At 46.0% G+C, this 21,855-nt stretch overlaps 1 protein-coding gene across 2 annotated transcripts in view; it reads right to left on the bottom strand.

Annotated features, from left to right (window-relative positions):
• Nucleotides 1–345: 345 nt before the first annotated feature.
• Nucleotides 346–21,855, bottom strand: part of fbxo34 (F-box protein 34) — a 46,631-nt gene continuing 25,121 nt past the window's right edge. For both annotated transcript variants that reach the window (XM_055863921.1, XM_055863922.1), the window contains exons 2-3: nt 13,915–14,117; nt 346–4,797 (exon numbers count right to left, since the gene is read on the bottom strand). In XM_055863921.1, the coding sequence (XP_055719896.1) occupies nt 2,409–4,797; nt 13,915–14,009 (2,484 nt within the window). In that variant the 5' untranslated portion in view covers nt 14,010–14,117 and the 3' untranslated portion in view covers nt 346–2,408. The remainder of the gene's footprint in view (nt 4,798–13,914; nt 14,118–21,855) is intronic.

Raw genomic sequence — 21,855 nt, 5'->3', positions numbered from 1 at the left:
CTTAATAAGCAGTTGTCACTGACTAGTTGGATATTCATTTCCCAGAGAACAACTTCTGTAGTTACGGCATTCATATAATTCCACGTCAATAAAACTCATGAATGTAACTTTGTCAAATTGTTGCGGTCTCCTTGTAGGAGGTTGTGCTGAAATAAAATTGTATAACACTTAATTGTGAGGCTAAATACAAGGGCTTGACATGCAGACAAATGAAAAGCAGATTTTTGCTGGGGTATTGGGACTGAGGGTTAAAATAGAGATCTCTAGCTAGTAGCAAATTTATCAAGTTGGGAAATAGAAGGTGATCCTCAATGCTCAAATCAAAACCACTGGCAACCCACAGGATCTTTTCATGCATTTTATTGCCAAGTCTTATTCATTCCCTACTGTCTGTTGTGAATTCAAAAGGTCACCGAATGAAGAAAGAAACGAAAGAGCATGTAAATGTGAACACACCATTTCAGGAGGCACTGACATGACAGACAATTCCATGCTAGTCTTCATATTAGCACCAATTGATACATTGCCTACTCATCTCACTCTGCCTTTTCAAGTGGACAATCCAGACCCTTTGTCGGAGGACTGCCATTTTGGTATTAAATGATCAAGTTGACAAAGGGGGAAATTTCCCTCAAATGTTTGAGATGATTAATATCAACTTCTAGGAAGTAATTTCTCACACAGCAAGGAATACATATTTATTTAGCTTTTATAAATCGGTTGTGCGTGTCTGTGCTCTTTCCCCAACACACCTGGACCCAAACAATACCCCTCGGCCCAATGAAAGGCAAGCCCACCAGCTCTACAGTATAGACCTTAAGTTGTGAACAACATTGACGTATGTCAACGACAACAAGAAGTGATAAATAATAGAAATGGGTGACAATTAAGGCTGGAGACCCTTAATATACATTTAGTCTAACCCTGAATATTCAGTAAAGAACAATATTCCATTTTGTGTTGTAACCTTTACACTTCCTTTCAGTTTAAAGACACCACGAGAAGGAAAGGTGGGTTATGACAGTTAACCTCAGAATGAATGCACTTTATTGACGTAAAATGCCTTTGCAGACAGAGTACAGCTGGAATATTATACAACAAACTGTTTTCAAAAATATCTGGAGGCAAACTATTTTTAGAGACCATTTTTCTCCCCCTTTGCAATCAACCCTGATTATTTTCCTTAGATCATGTCCAGTTCATCATTGTAAAGAAAAGACACAGGGGAACTTCTCCAGAAATGTTTCCCTTCAAGAACTATCAGCATCATAAAAAGGAGGGATGAGCACTTGTCCAAAATGGCACTCTATTCCATTTATAGTGCACTGCTTTTGACCAGCCCTATTGCTCTGGTCAAAAGTAGTGTACTATATAGGGAATACTGTGCCATTTCAGACGCACATTAAAAATTGTTGAGAATAATGCACCAAGAGCGGCCGATAAGCATATGGGTTATACATCTGGGACCCATTGTAAAACACCCAATAATAATAATTCATAAATATATACATGACGGGGTCAAAATAAACTTTTTTTTACCAAACTGAAGATAAATGCATTCAAGTCATAGATACTCGTGCTGCTTGCCAATCTTCACTTTGTTTTTGATACAGGACTCTGTAGCACTACGTACAATGTAACCACAACCGGGCTCAGAACAAACTTACTCCAATCAAACCAGATACAGACAAAACCCTTTCCCCCTCTGACCCGGAGACTGATACAGTTGAGTTGGGATATAAACTCCACATCCCAAACGGCACCCTATGGGCCCTGGTCAAAAGTAGTACACTACATAGGGAATAGGGTGCCATTTGGGACAGGATATGGATGGGGTCGATTCACATTTTGCATAAACCGGGGACCTGCAGCAATGTATGTATCCACTTAGATAACACCACATTAACACTTTGTAAATCACACTTGTGGGTGGGGTATACTGCATAACGTTGATAGGCTTACCTTGACTAAAATAGCTATCCCAACGTATTGGTTAATGCATAAGCAAGGAGACATGGCTGTGGGCAAGGAGACACATTAAGCATCAACACTGAAGAGAAATCTGAAACAAAGCTCCTCTCTTCAACACACTCTGGTCAGAAGCAGATGTTTTAACCCAACACATTGAAGTAAATAGAATACCCTGTCAGAATCCGTCGAAGATTGAGAATTATGACCAGGCTTAAAGTGCTGCCCATCTCAGAGGACGTGAGGGGGGGTTAGAGGTCAGTGGTTAGGGGTAAAGGAAGAGATCCAGTGATTCCTCATCAGTACCAGCAACCTGGTCAGACACTCCCCACAAATAAATGCACATGCGCATACGGCAACACAGACACGCACACAAAGCCCTCATTGGCAAAATAAAGCACACAGAAGTCACGTCACTTTTTCTCCCATTGTCTATCCCACTACTCCTCAGTGACCGCCCTGGGTTTCTTATAGATTGGCATGTTGATACTATGGAAGGCGGGCACCCAGCGGTTGTCATGGAGACCGACGTTGCAGCCGGGCGTGTCTTTGTGGGAGCCATGGCAACACATCCAGTACCCGGGGCCGTAGGGCAGCGCCTGGCAGTAGGGCTTGTGGTGCCAGCGGCAGAGGGACACATCCCCGCGCCCATACCGTTTTTTACACTGCTTGCAGGGATCGTCTTTGTAGCGGGGGTCGCACACCCAGCGGGAGTCTGCGGGTCGAACGCCGTAGCTCTCAATGAGGAACTTGAAGTAGTGGCAGGTGCACTTAAGCGCTGCCAAGTTCTCTGTGGGCAGCAGGCAGAAGATCTTGATGATGATGTGGTGGGGCAGGAAGGCCATGTACTGCTGGGGTTCCAGGAGCAGCTGGATCTTAAAGCGCATCTCCAGGAACTCGTGAGACACCAGGCGGCGCAGGGGGAAAGGCACGGTCTCGCACTGGCTAAAAGCACTCCCCTCTCCCTCACTCACCACCTTCTCCCTCTCATCCTCCTCCTCTTTGGCCCAGTTCTCACTGTGCGATATGGTTTCAGGGAGGAGGGAGGTGATAGCAGGGTCGCAGGGCTGAGTCTTGGAGGGTTCCGCTAAGTCTCTGGTGAGTTGAGGGCTGGACTCAGTGTCCTGGGTGCGAGTACTGTCTGGGTGTAGGAGTGTGTGTTGTTCTAGCGCCGGCTGTGAGGGCAGAGGGTGTGAGAAGAACAGCATGCCTGGGAGGGGCTCCTCACTCTGTAGACTGCTGCTGGCCCGCTCTGACTGGAGCTGGAAGTACAGATCCTGCCCAGCCTCAATGACCCTGCTCCCCTCCTGCTGTCCCTGGGACTCACACATCTCCTCTGGCTCTCTGACAGCGTGGACGGAGGCTCCACACCCAGAGTCCACACTGTGAGACGGAGAAGCTGGGTCAGAGGAACGGGAAGCTTCATGGCAGCTGCTGGGAACTAGTTTGACCGTGTGGATGGTGCTAACAGAGGGACGGCCCTCAGAGGGACTAGCGTGGAGGTGCTGCACCCCGGTGGTCTCCTCTAGTCCGTGCTGGGGCCCGGTGGGAGACGGAGGTGGCTGGTCTGAGATGGAGCAGGCGTCTGCTCCTGCCAGTAACACCCGGCCCACCCTCCTCCGCAGGCTGTTGTTGCGGGACAGCTCTCCCCCAGTTCCGGACCCTTCCCTTGGAACACTCCGGCGCTTCAGGCACTCTGACTCCAGCTTGGCCACCATGTCCGACACCTTTACACACTCTGCCTCCTCATCGGTCCCCTGGGGGCTCTGGTCTGGGTCTTTGGGCTGCTGGGGCTCTTGGGTCAGCGACAGCCCCCTGGATAAGGTAATGCTAGTGGAGCTCCGCAGAGAGACAGGCTTAGAGTCCCCTTGCTTGTCGCTGGCTCTCTGCTCCAAGGCGGCTACCAACTCCACCACAGAGAGAGCCTTGCCCGTCCCAGTCTCACTCCCCTCCTCGCCCTCTACCCTACATACCTGCTCCCCACCCACCCCTACAACCCCACACTCAGGCACTCTAGGGCTCTCGCCAAGGGTCACCTCTTCAGGGCTGTTCTTGTTGAGACTCAGTGGGCTCTGTCTCTCTAGGGCTCTGGGTGACTGTCTGTCTCTGTCCTGGTGGTGGCCCCGATGCCCTGACCTCCTCCTGCGCTTGGCCACAGAGCCACCCTCGTCCTCCCAACAGCTTTTCATCTTCACAGACACCGGCCTCACTGAGATGCTGCTCACCAAGTCTCCCTCACGCGCCTCCCTGACCGGCTCTCCTCCACAGTCACCATTCACGAGGCCGCCGCGGCACTGGGGCGAGGCGAAGATGGCGATTTTCTCCTTAGTGTTGCCGGGCTTGATGACAGCCCAGATGTCCAGCGGTCCATCTCCGTCCTCCCCCTGGTAGGAGACGCCAAGGGAGGCCTCCTGGTTCTCAGATCCCCCCGAGCCTGTAGAGGTGGGGAGGAGCAGCAGGGACGAGGTGGTGGTGTAGGAGGTTTTCCTCCGAGCCCAGGTTGTACTACTGTGGAATACATTTCCCCCAGACACACTCAGCCTTGAGGTCTGCAGCACACTATCACTGTTGCCGTGGGTACTATTACTGTTGTCACTGCAGCACAGGGTGTTGGTGGATATGACACTAAGGGGGGACCGGGCCGTGCCCGGGCCGAGCCCGCTGCTAGACGAGCCCACCAGGGCTGGACGGACCCCCCACTCTGTTCTCAGAGACAGGGCCCCCTGCTGGCTCATATGGTGAAGGCCTCTCTGGCTGTCCTGACTGGACTCCAGGTGGAACTCTTTCTCCTGCAGTTTGGGGTATGGCTTGAGGTGCATGGCTGCAGCCCTGGAACAGAAGAAAGGAGTCCATGCTTTATTGTGGTGCATGTGATATGACAGCCTAAACAGGGGCCTGTTTCAGGAGGATGCAAGGTTAGAGAACATTCATAGAAGGCAGAATAGCAAATGAAGTCAGCTCTAGTTATTCTATTTCTATCTGACACGTCCTGAATATTTTGCCAACGCAGCAAATATATTATCAACAAACGCTGTTGGGAGTGCGACAGCCAGAACTAGAACCCTCTATGCTCGGACCACTGGGCCTCAGGTCAGCTACAGAAGAAGAACAAGAGGTGCATTCCAAATGGCACAATATGTAGGGTATAGGGTACTTATTGCAACACAGAGCAGGGGTTCCCAAATTCTTGGACCCGGGAGGGGACTAATGACGCGCTGGTCAGCTGTTTGTTCACCCGCACCCAGTTGCTAATAACCCATCCGCAACCACCCTTTTTTCTCCTCTTGAACATTTATTGAACAATGACGTTTTTCTTAAACATTTATTCATTGGGTATTTAGGCTTATTGAACATTGTGACAGTGTGAGGTCTCTAGTCACGTTGAACCACTGTTCACCATTCCCCATGCACGCCAAGTACCCTTACAAACATTTCCACTTCATTAAAATGCATTAGGCCTACTGCCATTGCATTAAACTTATGAGACCACCATTCGTTCGTGCTAATAGTAGTAACACACATTTGGTATCAGAAAGAACATTTTGTAGTTTAAGCTAAATCCCACTAAAACAAATTGTAATACAAGAGGTATTGTGTTGAAAATGTGATAATTGGTAGAGAACTGTCGATACCAATATCCCTGTGAGCCTCCCAGGCCCATGTTACAAATGGTTAAGAACATACGTTGTAGATTAATAATATTACATGGTATTGTATTATTGTATTATTATGTTCGCAATATTCATAAACTCAAATGTCTCAGGGAACCCCTGAAATAGAAACTGAAGAACAGGTTTCTGCACTTGGCATGGAGGCATAAGGCCAGAAGGGGAAGATTCGCCCTGCCTGTACCAGCCAACATACACCAAGTGTACAAAACATTAGAAACACCTTCCTAATATTGAGTTGCGCCCCCTTTTGCCCTCAGAACAGCCTCAATTCGTCGGGGCGTGGACTCTACAAGGTGTTGAAAGCCTTCCACAGGGATACTGGCCCACGTTGACTCCAATGCTTCCCACAGTTGTGTCAAGTTGGCTGGATGTCATTTGGGTGGTGAACCATTCATGATACACATGGGAAACTATTGAGCGTGAAAAACCCAGCTGCGTTGCAGTTCTTGCCACTCAACCCAGTGCATCTGGCACCTACCACCATACCCTGTTCAAAAGGCACTGAAATACTTTGAATTGCCCATTCACCCTCTGCATGGCACACAATGTTTTGTACACTCAGTGTATATTCCTCTGGCAAAACCGTCCTTGCGAAAACACTAACAGTGGAAAAGCGCTGAGCTTGCCTTAAACTACATAGCTTACTTTACACTGGAGTAGGGTTTTGTGTCGATTGTGCACTAGGTACTTTTGGTGCTTATCTATGAGATCGCTTTCATCCTATTGATCAGGCAGGCAGGGAGAGGCAGCACTCGATCCTTGCCTTGGATGGAGTGGCTCAAACCCAAGTGATCCCATTTGTTCACACTGCATAAACAGTCTGCTTCCCAAAAGGCACCATATTCCCTACATCAAATAAATAAATAAATAAATATATGTCACACTCGCCAAATACAACAGGTGTAGACCTTAGTGAAATGCTTAACTAACAGTGCAGTTAAGAAAAATACCTTCAAGTAAGAAATAAAACAAATAATTAAAGAGCAGCAGTAAAATAACAATAGCGAGGATATATACAGGTGGTACCAGTAGAGTCAATGGGCAGTCGCAGCGGTTAGTCGAGGTAATATGTACATTTAGGTAGAGTTAGTGACTAGGCATAGATAAAAGAGTAGCAGCTGCATAAAAGTGGGGGGCAACGCAAATAGTCTGGGGTAGCCCCTTTGATTAAATCTTCAGGAGTCTAATGACTTGGGGGTAGATGTTTAGAAGCCTCCTGAACCTAGACTTGGTGCTCCGGTACCACTTGCCGTGGTGCGGTAGCAGAGAGAACAGTCTATGACAAGGTTGGCTGGAGTCTGACAATTATTTGGGCCTTCCTGACACTGCCTGGTATAGACATCCTGAATGGCAGGAAGCTTGGCACAGTGATGTACTGGACCGCACGCAATACCCTTTGTAGTGTCTAGCGGTCGGAGGCTGAGCAGTTGCCATACCAGGCAGTGATGCAACCCGTCAGGATGCTCTCGATGGTGCAGCTGTAGAACCTTTTGAGGATCTGAGGACCCATGCCAAATCTTTTCAGTCTCCTGAGGGGGAATTGGTTTTGCCGTGCCCTCTTCACGACTGTCTTGGGGTGCTTGGACCATGTTAGTTGGTTGGCGATGTTGACGCCAAGGAACTTGAAGCTCTCAACCTGCTCCACTACAGCCCCGTCAATGAGAATGGGGACGTGCTCAGTCCTCTTTTTCATGTAGTCCACAATCATCTCCTTTGTCTTAATCACGTTGAGGGAGAGGTTGTTGTCTTTGCACCACACGGTCAGGTCTCTGACCTCCTCCCTATAGGCTGTCTCATCGTTGTCGGTGTTCAGGCCTACCACTGTTGTGTCATCGGCAAACTTAAAATGGTGTTGGAGTCATGCCTGGCTGTGCAGTCATGAGTGAACAGGGAGTACAGGAGGGGGACTGAGCACGCACCCCTGCACGCACCCCTGGGGCCCCCGTGTTGAGAATCTGCGTGCATCATTTGTGGATCTGTCGGGGAGGTATGCAAATTGGAGTAGGTCTAGGGTTTTTGGGATAATAGTGTTGATGTGAGCCATGACAAGCCTTTCAAAGCACTTCATAGCTAGATGTGAGTGCTACGTGTCGGTAGTCATTTAGGCAGGTTACCTTTGTGTTCTTGGACACAGGGACTATGGTGGTCTGCTTGAAACATGTTGGTATTACAGACTCGGTCACGGACAGGTTGTCAGTGAAGACACTTGCCAGTTGGTCAGCGCATGCTCGGAGTACACACATCCTGCTAACCCGTCTGGCCCTGCGGCCTTGTGAATATTGACCTGTTTAAAAAAGGTCTTACTCACATCGGCTGCAGAGAGCTTGATCACAGACGTCTGGGACACCTGATGCTCTCATGCATGTTTCAGTGTTACTGGCCTCGAAGCAAGCATAGAAGTAATTTAGCTCGTCTGGTAGGCTTATGTCACTGGTCAGCTCTTGGCTGTGCTTCCCTTTGTAGTCTAATAGTTTGCAAGCCCTGCCACATCCGACAAGCGTTGGAGCCGGTGTTGTACGATTTGACCTTAGTCCTGTACTGATGCTTTGCCTATTTGATGGTTCGTCAGAGGGCATAGCGGAATTTCTGATAAGCTTCCGGGTTAGAGTCCCGCTCCTTGAAAGTGGCAGCTCTAGCCTTTAGCTCAGTGAGGATGTTGCCTGTAATCCATGGCATGTACGTACAGTCACTGTGGGGACAATGTCATCGATGCACTTATTGATGAAGCCAGCGACTGATGTGGTGTATTCCTCAATGCCATCGGAAGAATCCCGGAACATATTCCAGTCTGTAAAAGCAAAAAACTGTCCTGTAGCTTTGCACCTGTTTCATCTGACCACTTTTTATTAACAGTCACTGGTGCTTCCTGCTTTAATTTGGGCATGCACCCCCCCAGAAAAGAAAAAGAAAAAAAGAAGAAAATAATTGGGCATGTAAGCAGGAATCAGGAGGATAGAATTATGGCCAGATTTGCCAAATGGAGGGTGAGGGAGAGCTTTGTACGCATCTCTGTGTGTGGAGTAAAGGTGGTCTAGAGTTTTTTCCCCCTTTGGTTGCACATTTAACATGTTGATAGAAAGTAGGTCAAACTGATTTAAGTTTCCCTGCATTAAAGTCCACGGCAACTAGAAGCGCCGCCTCTGGTTGAGCGTTTTCCTGTTCGCTTATGGCGGAATATACCTCATTGAGTGCGGGCTTAGTGCCAGCATCGGTCTCTGGTGGTATGTAGAAGGCTACAAAAAATACAGATGAACTCCCTAGGTAGATAGTGTGGTTTACAGCTTATCATGAGATACTCTACCTCAGGCGAGCAAAACCTCACGACTTCCTTAGACATCGTGCACTACCAGATCCCTAGACATTGGTCAAAAGAACTGCATTAAATAGGGAATAGGGTGCAATTTGGGACACATTCAATCTGATTATGGCAAAAACAAGGGTTGCTGTTGTCCCAGCCCAGCCACCCTCCCGCCATTGTTCCCCCAGCCCAGCCTCCCGCTGCTATTCCCCCAGTCTCCCTCCCTCTGCTCTGACATAATGGGAACATAGCCTAAGTCCAGACACAGCTGGGCCCTTACACAAGTCCTGTCAGCTGATCCAGCCCCTGACACACACACTCTCCATCAACGACACACAGGACTTCAAGTAGCCGCAGTGGGACAGGACAGACGGCAGTACATCTAAGTCATTCTTCAATGCAGGGCAAATAAGGCATTCTTCACTGCAGCCCTGGAGCTTTGATAAATGTGGGACAGTAGGGTGGAGGCGGGGGGGGGGGGGGGGGGGGGGGCGTGGGGGGGGGGGGGGGGGGTCACCTGAGGTCACCTGACCAAATCAGGGATGGCATGCAGGGGAGGGGGTGGTGGATGGGTTCGAGAGCGACAAGGACACTGGCTGCATCTCGAATAGCTTTTCTATATAATACACACAACCAGTCAAAAGTCTGGACACCTACTTACTGTTTTTCTTTATTTTTACTATTTTCTACATTGTAGAATAATAGTGAAGACATAACTATGAAATAACACATGGAATCATGTAGTAACCAAATAGTGTTAAATAAAATCTAAATCTACTTTTTCCTTGACAGCTTGGCTTTCTCTCAACCAGTTCCAGCTGGAATGCTTTTCCAACAGTCTTGGAGTCCCTACACATGCTGAGCACTTGTTGGCTGCTTTTCCTTCACTCTGCGGGTACCACTCATCCCAAACCATCTCAATTGGGCTGAGGTCAGGTGAAAAACAAATGATAATCCCACTAAGCGCAAACCAGGTGGGATGGCGTATCGCTGCAGAATGCTGTGGTAGCCATGCTAGTTAAGTGTGTCTTGAATTCTAAATAAATCAGTGTCACCAGCAAAGCACCCCCATACCATTGTTTTTTTGCAGCAATTTGACCATGAAGGCCTGATTCACACAGTTTCGTCTGAACAGTTGATGTTGAGATGTGTCTTCGGAGGCTGGTAACTAATGAACTTATACTCTGCAGCAGAGGAGACCGAATCAGGTCTTCATGGTCGAAATGCTGCAAAGAAACCACTCCTAAAAAAAGGCCCACACCTGTCTATATAAAAAGGTTCCACAGTTGACAGTGCATGTCAGAGAAAAAAAACAAGCCATGAGGTCGATGGAATTGTCCGTAGAGCTTCGAGACAGGATTGTGTCGAGGCACAGATCTGGAAAAGTGTACCAAAAATGTTCTGCAGCATTGAAGGTCCCCAAGAACACAATGACATCCATCATTCTTAAAATGGAGGAAGTTATGAACCACCAAGACTTCCTAGAGCTGGCCGCCGGACAAACTGAGCAATCGGGGAAGAAGGGCCTTGGTCAGGGAGGTGACCAAGAACCCGATGGTCATGCTGACAGAGCTCCAGAGTTCCTCTGTGGAGATGGGAGAACATTCCAGAAGGTCAACTATCTCTGCAGAACTCTACCAATCAGGCCTTTATGTGGCCAGAGGGAAGCCACTTCTCAGTAAAAAAGGCACATGACAGCCCGCTTGAAGTATGCCAAAAGGCACCTAAAGACTCACAGACCATGATAAACATTCTCTGGTCTAATGAAACCAAGATTGAACTCTTTGGCCTGAATGCCAAATGTCAGAGGAAACCTGGCACTATCCCTACGGTGAAGCATGGTGGTGGCATCATGCTGTGGGGACTGGGAGACTTAGTCAGGATCAAGGGAAAAATGAACGGAGCAAAGTAGAGAGAGATCCTTGATGAAAACCTGCTCCAGAGCGCTCAGGACCTCAGATTGGGGCAAAGGTTCACCTTCCAACAGAACAACGACCCTAAGCATACAGCCAAGTCAATGCAGGAGTGGCATCGGGACAAGTCTCTGAATGTCCTTGAGTGGCCCAGCCAGAGCCCGGACTTGACCCTGATCGAACATCTCTGGAGAGACCTGAAAATAGCTGTGCAACAACACTCCCCATCCAACCTGACAGAGCTTGAGAGGATCTGCAGAGAAGAATGGGGAACTCCTCCCAAAATACAGGCGTGCCAAGCTTGCAGCGTCATACCCAAGACAAAAGGCTGTAAACTGAGTAAAGGGTCTGAATACTTATGTAAATGTGATTTTATTTTTAATTTACATTTTTTAACTGTTTTTGCTTTGTCATTATGGGTTATTTTGTGTAGATTGATGAAGAAAAAAAGTCTATAACCTAACAATGTGGAAAAAGTCAAGGGGTCTGAATATATACAGTGCCTTCGGGAAGTAAAGTGCACTTTTTTTGTTGTTGGCCAGGACCCATTTGGGACACACATGCTGCTCTCTAGGGGTGGGGTGGCTTCATCTAGTAATTGGCTAGCTGGAGAGCATGTAAAGCGGTGTGCCAAGGGAGGGAGAATTACAGCGCGCTGTGTGTCCTTGAAAGGCCTGCAGTAGCCCCAGTCACGCTCCTCTCCACCACCAGTCCCAGTCTATTCACTGCTCTAGTGTGTGTGTGCACGTGTTGACTGAAGAGGGGAAAGTGTGGCACCAACATCAACAACTGAGTGGGCTCACATTATATAGCCGTGGCAACAACTACACCTGTAATAACAATTATAATGCATTACACTTTTATACCACTTTTTTTTTTTACAATCTCAAAGCACTTTAAGCAACAACAAAGACATGCAATTTTGAAAAACAAATTATTCATGGACAATCATGGCAGGCATGGTTCTTGCACTAACTGATTCATATCAGTTAGCCATTAGCTGACTTACCAAAAGGTCATTGAAGCTCAGACAGCGACTTGCTACACTTGTCACTAGCATCAGCCATTTTCTTCAGAGATACACACAATGGGGTTGTATTATAATCAGTGAGGTGAAACTTAAGAAATGTTGCAGAAAGAAAAGTAAATGAATATAGATGCTGCAACTACTCTAGTCCACATTTTTGTTCTATAAAATACATTTATATGTGAATGTTCTGCAATATTGTGGTTGCACCCTCCTAAACAGCCCCTTGGTCTGGCTTGCCAAGTTTGACTGTTACTCATTATTACACAACCTGGCCAACAGACTATTTCCCCTTCCCAGCAGTGCTCAGACCCCACACTGAGACTGCGTCTCAAATGCCACCCTATAGACTATATAGGGTACTGGTCAAAAGAAGTGCACTATATAGGGAATAGAGTGACATTTGGGATGAGCCTATTACACAAACTCTACACTCCTGCAAGTCATACTTTCCTCAATGCCTGGTGCCAGTGCCAAAACACACATCAGTGCTAATGGCAATTTCAGGGAAAAGTACAACTTAGCATTATGTAAAAATAAAAAATTTGAAAAACTGTCTGAAGTGAAAGGCACAACAGAGCTGGCCCTAGGTGGACTGGAGGGGTAGTCATGGGCTCTGATGAGGTGAGCTCACGCCTGAACTCTGCTAGAGAGAGCAGCTTCAACGTAACGACCTCATTCTTTTCTCCTCTATTCCCCTCCCTCCAAGAGTCCATGACTTCTTCGCCATAGGAGGTTGCCAGGGAACTGATCCAACTTCAAAAGTCAAGGAATGAAGTCACACGAGGGGCCGTGTTCTAAATGGCACCCTATTCCTTATGTAGTGCCAAAGCACTCTATAGGGAATAGGGTGTCATTTGGGAAACACACGAGGAATCAGTCTGAGGGTTCGCCTGCATGCTGCAATTATGTGCAACATCACATCATGTTCTTCCTGAGGCGAGGCAGGGAGCTACTGGAGCCCACACCTGGGTTCAAATGCTATTTGAAATCCATTAAATACTTGTTTGCTCTAGACGGCCCGGAGCACAAAAATGGGCGGGGCTTGCAGTTTGGGGACTATTCCATTTGTACATTAAGCCAGGCAAACTCAATCAAGCACAGATGATGAATTATGAAATTTCTGGAAGAAAGTATTTAAACGCAGGTCTGGTTAGTGGGGCTACACAGCATCTGGGGCAGCCTGAAGCACGGCACAAGCCTCCACACGTCTGTAGTTTGGCATAAACAAATGGGCCTTCATTTACAGACACGAGGTAAGCAGGGGGGGATAATATACTCATGTGTTTTTTGCGTCATCGTTATGGGAAAGTCATACTAAATAATCCCACTACTTAAACCATCATTCACCTGGCTGGCAGGCAGGCACTGTCCCACAGAGCAGTACAACAGGTGTTATTCGGTCAAGTAAAACATTCACAACTTTGGTTGCAAATAGAAACGTTATGAGTAGAGCTGACAATCCCATATTCTACATTTTTACCTTTATTTAACTAGGCAAGTCAGTTAAGAACAAATTCTTATTTTCAATGACGGCCTAGGAACAGTGGGTTAACGGCCTTGTTCAGGGGCAGAACGACAGATTTTTACCTTGTCAACTCGGGGATTCGATCTTGCAACCTTTCGGTAACTAGTCCAACGCTCTAACCACTAGGCTACCTGCCTCCCCACACATAGGCCTATTGATTCTACATTATGTATTTCTATCCAAAACCCTGACCTTGCACCCTCCTGAACGAGCTCAATATGGGTGGCGCTAATAATAATGCCATGCTGAAGAGGTAAGCCTAGTTCAATGCTAATGTTAGCAGTAGTGACTAGGTAAACCAACCCAAACAAAGCATGGATTCTAGTCTTGTCCATAAGCTGCTTTTAACATAGGAACCAAGTCAGTCATTTTAGAATTTGAGTGTGCTGTCCCATTAACTCACCTCTGAGGTATGCAAGTAGGTAGGTGGAGTGGTGATTTGTGAGTGAGGGGGGACTCATCGAGATAGGAGAAGCTTACTTCCAATGTGTGTTTATCTTGTCTCTTACCTCCAGGCTGACAGCAGCAGGTTGGGTGGTGGTGTCCTATGTTCGCTGTGAGAGGAGGCGGTAGCTTTGCAGTAACTTGTAGATTCACATCTCATGCATTCAGCTCCTCCCTCCAGTCCAGTGTGGTGACGGACGTGCCTCTCCCACAACCCCCTGCGGGCCACGATCTGATGACCTCACAACTCAGGGTCCCATCCACCACACTGCAGGGAAACAGACACATGTACAGTTGATTACACAGCTCAGTTCCAGACCACCTCGCACATAGAAAGCACTTAAATGGAACATGGCTGTGTTTGTGTGTGTGTGTGGTGCAGGGTTCTCCCCAGGATTTTTTAAAACACTTCTAACTGCCATTTCCTTATATGATAAAATAATTTAAAACATTTGAATGAAAAAACGGGGGGGGTAATCTTATGCCGATATAATGAAAATTCAATTAGCCATGGGTTAATCACCCTGGCCACCCAGGAACAATGATCTGCAGAACTGCATAAGTCAATAAGCCCAGGGCCGAATCAAAATCCAACACTTCCTGGCTGAGATTTAACTTGTTGCCATCTGTCATATACAAGAAACATATGGACAAATATTCACAAAAACATCTTTCCACAAAGTTGTCCCTCTGAATGTGAATGAATGGCTTATGTAAAGCAAGCCAAACAAGGCACGTCTTAATAAAAACAGACAAAACAACCAAATGCCTATACAAGGTTTACAATGTTGTGTTTGTGGTTTAACCACCTTAGTTTCCATTATCTTATGCCTCATTTCCAACACTATTCAATAAATCTAAAAATACACCACTGATCTGCAACAAGTCAACCACAGACAGCCTAAACAAACATGTGCCATTACATCAAATCATTTTCCACCTTCAAGTCAGATATGAAACAAAATTTGTTTGCAACTATTCAGACTGAACCTGTACATAGCTTCAGTTCAAACTGAGCCAACACTGAAGTGGAAACACACTCCCTTCAAGGTGCACCCCAAATGGCACCCTATCCACTCCCCAGTAGTGCACTACTTTTGACCAGGGTCCATATGGCACTGCTCTAAAAGTAGTGCACTATATAGGGAACAGCGTATCACTTGGGACAGAACCCTTGAATCCTTCCCCCATTCTCATTCGCCGGCTGGGGAAAAACAAGCGCCCAGTTTGTTTTCAAAGAGATATATGTCAGCCATGAAGACCAGATAAGCCTGAACAAAAGCTGGGGAAGGGAAGCCTGCTCTGCTTATCATACACTTGGCTAGCTAAAACACAAGTCAGTCAATCACTGAGGGACAGGCTAGCACCGCATGGTACACAATGATGATTAGACTACCCAACTCATTCCTTTATAAATCAGCATGATTTATTAGCCCAGCACCAGAAATCTCAAATTGAGGATGTGCACAATCATATGAACCTCCTTTTCTTCATAGACTGTCCCTGCCAGGGTGGCTGGACAAGGCGGTTCAAATCCTAAATGTTTGGTTACACTCGATTCGGGTCATTCCTGGACATTGATAAATACACAGCGCGGTCTAAAAAAAGTACTCAGACCCCGTTAGTCTAAATCTAAAATGGATTAAATACATTTTCCCATCAATTTACACACAACACCCCATAATGACAAAGCGAAAATAGGTTTAGATCTGAAAAAGAATAAAAACAGAAATAACTTATTTACATAACTACAGACCCTTTGCTATGAGACTTGAAATTGAGCTCAGGTGCATCCTGTTCCCATTGATCATCCTTGAGATGTTTCTACAACTTGGAGTCCACCTGCGGTAAATTCAATTGATTGGACATGATTTGGAAAAGCACACACCTGTTGAAATGAGGTCCCACAGTTGACAGTGCATGTCATAGCAAAAACCAAGCCATGAGGTTGAAGGAATGGTCCTTAGAGCTCAGAGGCAGGATGGTGTCGAGGCACAGATCTGGGGAAGGGTACCACAACATTTCTGCAGCATTGAAGGTCCCCAAGAACACAGTGGCCTCCATCATTCTTAAATGGAAAAGTTAGGAACCACAAACACTTCCTAGAGCTGGTTGCCCGGCCAAACTGAGCAATCGGGGGAGAAGGGCCTTGGCCAGGGAGGTGACCAAGAACCCAATGGTCATTCTGACAGAGCTCCAGAGTTCCTCTGTGGAGATGGGAAAACCTTCCAGAAGGACAACCATCTCTGCAGCACTCCACCAATCAGGCTTTTAATGGTAGAGTGGCTAGACGGAAGCCACTCAGTAAAAGGCACATTACATTGACATTTAAGTCATTTAGCAGACGCTCTTATCCAGAGCGACTTACAAATTGGAAAGTTCATACATATTCATCCTGGTCCCCCCGTGGGGAATGAACCCACAACCCTGGCGTTGCAAGCGCCATGCTCTACCAACTGATCCACACGGGACCAGCCCGCTTGGAGAATGCCAAAAGGCACCTACAGGACTCTGACCATGAGAAACAATATTCTCTGGTCTGATAAAACCAAGATTGAACTCTTTGGTCTGAATGCCAAGCGTCACATATGGAGGAAACCTGGCAGCATCCCTAAGATGAAGCATGGTGGCAGCATCATGCTGTGGGGCATTTTCAGTAGCAAGGACTGGGAGACTAATCAGGATCGAGAGAAAGACGAATGGAGCAAAGTACAGAGAGATCCTTGATGAAAACCAGGACCTCAGACTGGTTGTCCTTCCACCAGGCCAACCAACGACCCTAAGCACACAGCCAAGAAAACACAGGATTTGCTTCGGGACAAGTCTCTGAATGTCCTTGAGCGGCCCAGACAGAGCGCGGGCTTGAACCCAATCGAACATCTCTGGAGAGACCTGAAAATAGATATGCAGCAACTCTCGCCATCCAATCTAAAAGAGCTCGAGAGGATTGGGAGAAACTACCCAAATACAGGTGTGCCAAGCTTGTAGCGCCATTCCCAAGAAAACTCGAGGCAGTAAACCCTGCCAAAAGGTGCTTCAACAAAGTCCTGAGCAATGGGTCTAAAAACGTTTGTAATTTTTTTGGTACATTAGTAAAACATGTTTTTTACTTTGTCATTATGGGGGAGCAAGTGTAGATCTTTGAGGGGGGGAAACGATTTCATCCATTTTAAAATAAGGCTGTAACATAATGTGGAAAAAGTCAAGGGGTCTGAATAATTTCAAATGTACTGTATTATATGCATGCATGCATGCATGTACAATTGAAGTCGGAAGTCAACATACACCTTAGCCAAATACATTTGAACTCAGTTTTACAAATCCTGACACTTAATCCTAGTAAAAATTCCCTATTTTAGGTCCATTAGGATCACCACTTCAGTTAAAAAATGTGAAATGTCAGAAAAATAGTAAGGCGAATTATTAATTTCAGCTTTTACTTCTTTCATCACATTCCCAGTGGGTCAGAAGTTTACATACACTCAGTTAGTATTTGGTAGCATTGCCTTAACATTGTTTAACTTGGGTCAAACATTTCGGGTAGCCTTCCACAAGCTTCCCACAATAAGTTGGGTGAATTTTGGCCCATTCCTCCTGACAGAGCTGGTGTAACTGAGCCAGGGTTGTAGGCCTCCTTGCTCACACGCTTTTTCAGTTCTGCCCACAAATTGTCTATAGGATTGAGGTCAGGGCTTTGTGATGGCCACTCCAATACCTTGACTTTGTTGTCCTTAAGCCATTTTGACAACTTTGGAAGTATGCCTGGGGTCATTGTCCATTTGGAAGACCCATTTGCGACCAAGCTTTAACTTCATGACTGAAGTCTTGAGATGTTAATTCAATATATCCACAATTTTCCTACCTCATGATGCCATCTATTTTGTGAAGTGGACCAGTCCCTCCTGCAGCAAAGCACCCCCACAACATGATGCTGCCACCCCCGTGCTTCACGGTTGGGATGGTGTTCTTCGGCTTGCAAGCCTACCCCTTTTCCTCCAAACATAACAATGGTCATTATGGCCAAGCAGTTCTACTCTTCATTAAGCTTGAGACCCTGAGTCTCGACCCCACCCTGTGCAACTGGGACCTGGATTTTGACGGGCCGCCCCCAGGTGATGAGGGTAGGTAACAACATCTCCACTCCGCTGATCCTCAACACTTGGGCCCCACAAGGGTGCGTTCTCAGCCCTCTCCTGTACTCCCTGTTCCCCCATGACTGTGTGGCCATGCACGCCTCCAACTCAATCATCAAGTTTGCAGACAACACTAGTGGTAGGCTTGAATACCAACAACGTTGAGACCGCCTACAGGGAGGTGGTGAAGGCCCTTGGAATGTGGCGTCAGGAATATAACCTCTCAACGTCAACAAAACAAAGGAGATGATCGTGGACTTCAGGAAACAGCAGAAGACAAACTGAAATGGTCCACCCACCCACACAGACCGAGTGGTGAAGGCGCAACAGATATTTAGCTTGTCACCGAAAACAAACTTTTACAGATGCACAATCGAGCACATCCTGCCAGGCTGTATCACCGCCTGGTACAGCAACTGCTCCACCCACAACCGCAAGGCTCTCCAGAGGGTGGTGCGGTCTGCACAACGCATCACCGGGGGAAAACTACCTGCCCTCCAGGACATCTACACCACCCGATGTCACAGGAAGGCCGATGTCACAAAAAGATCATCAAGGACAACAACGACCCGAGCCACTGCCTGTTCACCTCACTATCATCCAGAAGGCGAGGTCAGTACAGGTGCATCAAAGCTGGGGCCGAGAGACTGAAAAACAGTGTCCATCTCAAGGCCATCAGACTGTTAAACAGCCATCACTAACACAGTGGCTGCTGCCAACAGACTCAAATCTCTGGCCCTAATACCTATTTGTTAAATGTATCACTAGTCACTTTAAATAACGTCACCTTAATAATGTCTACATATCCTACATTACTCGTCTCATATGTTATTACTGTATTCTGTACCATCTTGCCTATCGCTCATCCATATATTTATATGTACATATTCTTATTCATCCCTTTACATGTGTGTATAAGGTAGTCGTTGTGAATGTTAGATATTACTGCACTGTCGGAACTAGAAGCACAAGCATTTCGCTACACTCGCATTAACATCTGCTAATAAAATGATTTGTTTGTGACTGCACTTTGAAATGTTCCGGATTGACTGACCTTCATGTCTTAAAGTAATGGACTGTCGTTTCTCTTTGCTTATTGGAGCTGTTCTTGCCATAATATGGACTTGGTTTTTAACCAAATAGGGCTATCTTCTGTATACCACCCCTACCTTGTCACAACACAACTGATTGGCTCAAACGCATTAAGGAAAGAAATTCCAGAACCACTTTTAAGGCACACCTGTTAACTGAAATGCATTTCAGGTGACTACCTCATGAAGCTGGTTGAGAGAATGCCAAGAGTGTGCAAAGCTATCAAGGAAAAAAGGTGGCTTTTTGAAGGATCTCAAATATATTTTGATTTGTTTAAGCATTTTTTGGTTACTACATGTATTTCAGTGTTGATGTCTTCACTATTGTTCTACAATGTAGAAACTAGTAAAAAGAAAAGAAAAACCCTTGAATGAGTAGGTGTGGGGTCCGACCCGATACTAGGTGTACTTAAACTGGACACTGTGTATATTTGTAGCAAACAGAGCGAGCAGTGGCGCGAATGAGAGCCACGAGGGCACAGCCACTGCTTGCTCCTCATCTCCTTACAGTGGTGCGCATCAGCTATGCCCATTTCACATTAATATGACCTCATTTTCAGTGAGACACAGAATCCTTTGCCGTGGACAGACGATGAACAATTGAGGACAAAAGGGTGAGAACACACTAGGCCTACTTTTTGTCTTGCATATGTAAAGTGTCCCCATTTTACAAGCTAAAGATATTTTCCCAGCGGCTACTGAACATAAATTACAAGGCCTACTTATCCGCTTCTCAGATTAAGTGCGCTGAGCTAAGATCGGTTTTACCTTTTAAATCATAATGAATAAGATAATGAAATCAGAATGATTAAGACGTGGGCCTGTATGAACAAAACAAATCTGAGTAGAAGTGCTGATAAAGAATCTGTCCATATGATCTTATTCAGCATGATCTAAAAGGCTAAACTGATCCTGGAACAGCAACCTTACCCCGAGAAGCTTTGTGGATACAGGCCCTGATCTTGATAACAAAACCACACAATGCTGAAAATGCAATCAAAATATCATTGCATTAATATAGAATTACCAATCCAGAATATATTAAAACTGGAACTAGGCCTTCGGCCATTTCACAGAGCTTTTATTTTTTGAGAGGGACTGATTTATTTGGTTCCTCAACATTCTTCTCCAGAGGCGTTTTCTCTTTAGCGAGTTCTCACAACCCAGCACTTCTCTGTTGCCCATTGTGGCCTGCGGCACAGCACTAGTGTATGACTGTGGGTGTATGCATGCAGGGGAGTAAAACTAAAGCAAGTAATATGCACACAAATTCTTCAAAGCCTTCCGTGTACAGCACAGCACAATTAAACTGGTCGAACACACACACACACACACACGAGAGAGAGAGACACACACACAGGCTCTTTTCACATAGATTGAGGTTGGGTTCACATAGATTCCAAGATAGAATTGTTTTAAGATGGTCATACCATGAATCATTTAGCCATTTGATTATTTTTTTTACTTGCTTAATTATTGAATGTGGCCTTTACTACTATAGCCCATAGAAACGCATTAATAAACGGCGAAAAAAATACAGTAAAAACAATGTATCATAAGGAATAAGGTTTTTATAGCGTTTCATATCTAGAAGATGTAAGAAGGATCAGGAAATATTTATCTTGTGTTTTGGACACATTGAACTGTTATTTTTGTGGGAACAAAACTACCTCCATACTTCCATTCAATTGTATGGGTTACCTTAAGACGAGTCCTGTGACACTTCTGGGGGTGTCACAGGTGTGCGTCTAAAAAAACGCAAAAAAGCCCAGAATGCTAACAATTTGCACAAGTAATAGTGAAATGAAAATAAACAAATTGCAGAGACAGGCAAATCCAGCTCATAAAGTTACACATATAGAGCTACTGAAAGTCATTTTTGGTGAGTTTGGACATTTACAAGCGAATGTGAACAAGAGATTGTGCAAATGAACAAAAGTTTACGCATGCAGTACTGGCTCTCCTGCAGCAGTACACGCTGTGTCTGTGTGGAATCTGGAGTCGCTAGAGCAATGGGCCTGCCTGTTCTGCTTGGAGAAGAGGGGGGAGGAGCAGACAGGCTGAGATGGAGAGGAGAAAAAACAGAAGGAAATCAAGATAGCAGTTGCAGCTGTACAAATAACTCATCCAAAGCGTTGACTTCTCAAACCAGACAGGGGCCTCGCCTCCCGAGTGGTGCAGCAGTCTAAGGCACTGCATCTTAGTGCTAGAAGCATCACTACAGACAATGGTTCGATCCCAGGCTGCATCACAACCGGCCACGGCACATAATTGGCCCAGCGTCGTCCATGTTAGGGGAGGGTTTGGCCGTCATTGTAAAATAAGAATTTACTCTTAACTGACTTGCCTAGTTAAATAAAGGTTAAATAAAAGTGAGCCACTTTGATAGCAAGTTAAACTAGTGGTGGTGTTAAAACCTGATGAGGACAGGGGGTGCTGTTTTCACTTTTGGGGAAAAACGTGTCCAATTTAAACGGCCTCGTACTCAATTCTTGCTCGTACAATATGCATATTATTATTACTATTGGATAGAAAACACTCTCTAGTTTCTAAAACCGTTTGAATGTTGTCTGTGGGTAAAACAGAACTCATTTGGCAGCACACTTTGTGACCAGGAAGTAGAAAGTCTGAAATCTATGTTCTGTTCAAGTGACTGCCTATAAATGGGCATGATAGGTATGGCTATACGTGCACGTCATACACCTTCACCCGGATGTCAAGAGGAAGTGAGAGGAAAAATGAATTGATTATCTCTGTCTGAAATTCTGTTTGAATTTCGCGC

This window comes from Salvelinus fontinalis, chromosome 15, assembly GCF_029448725.1.
Source record: "Salvelinus fontinalis isolate EN_2023a chromosome 15, ASM2944872v1, whole genome shotgun sequence".
Classification (NCBI taxonomy): Eukaryota; Metazoa; Chordata; class Actinopteri; order Salmoniformes; family Salmonidae; genus Salvelinus; species Salvelinus fontinalis.
This window is presented reverse-complemented; position numbering and strand designations above follow the sequence as displayed.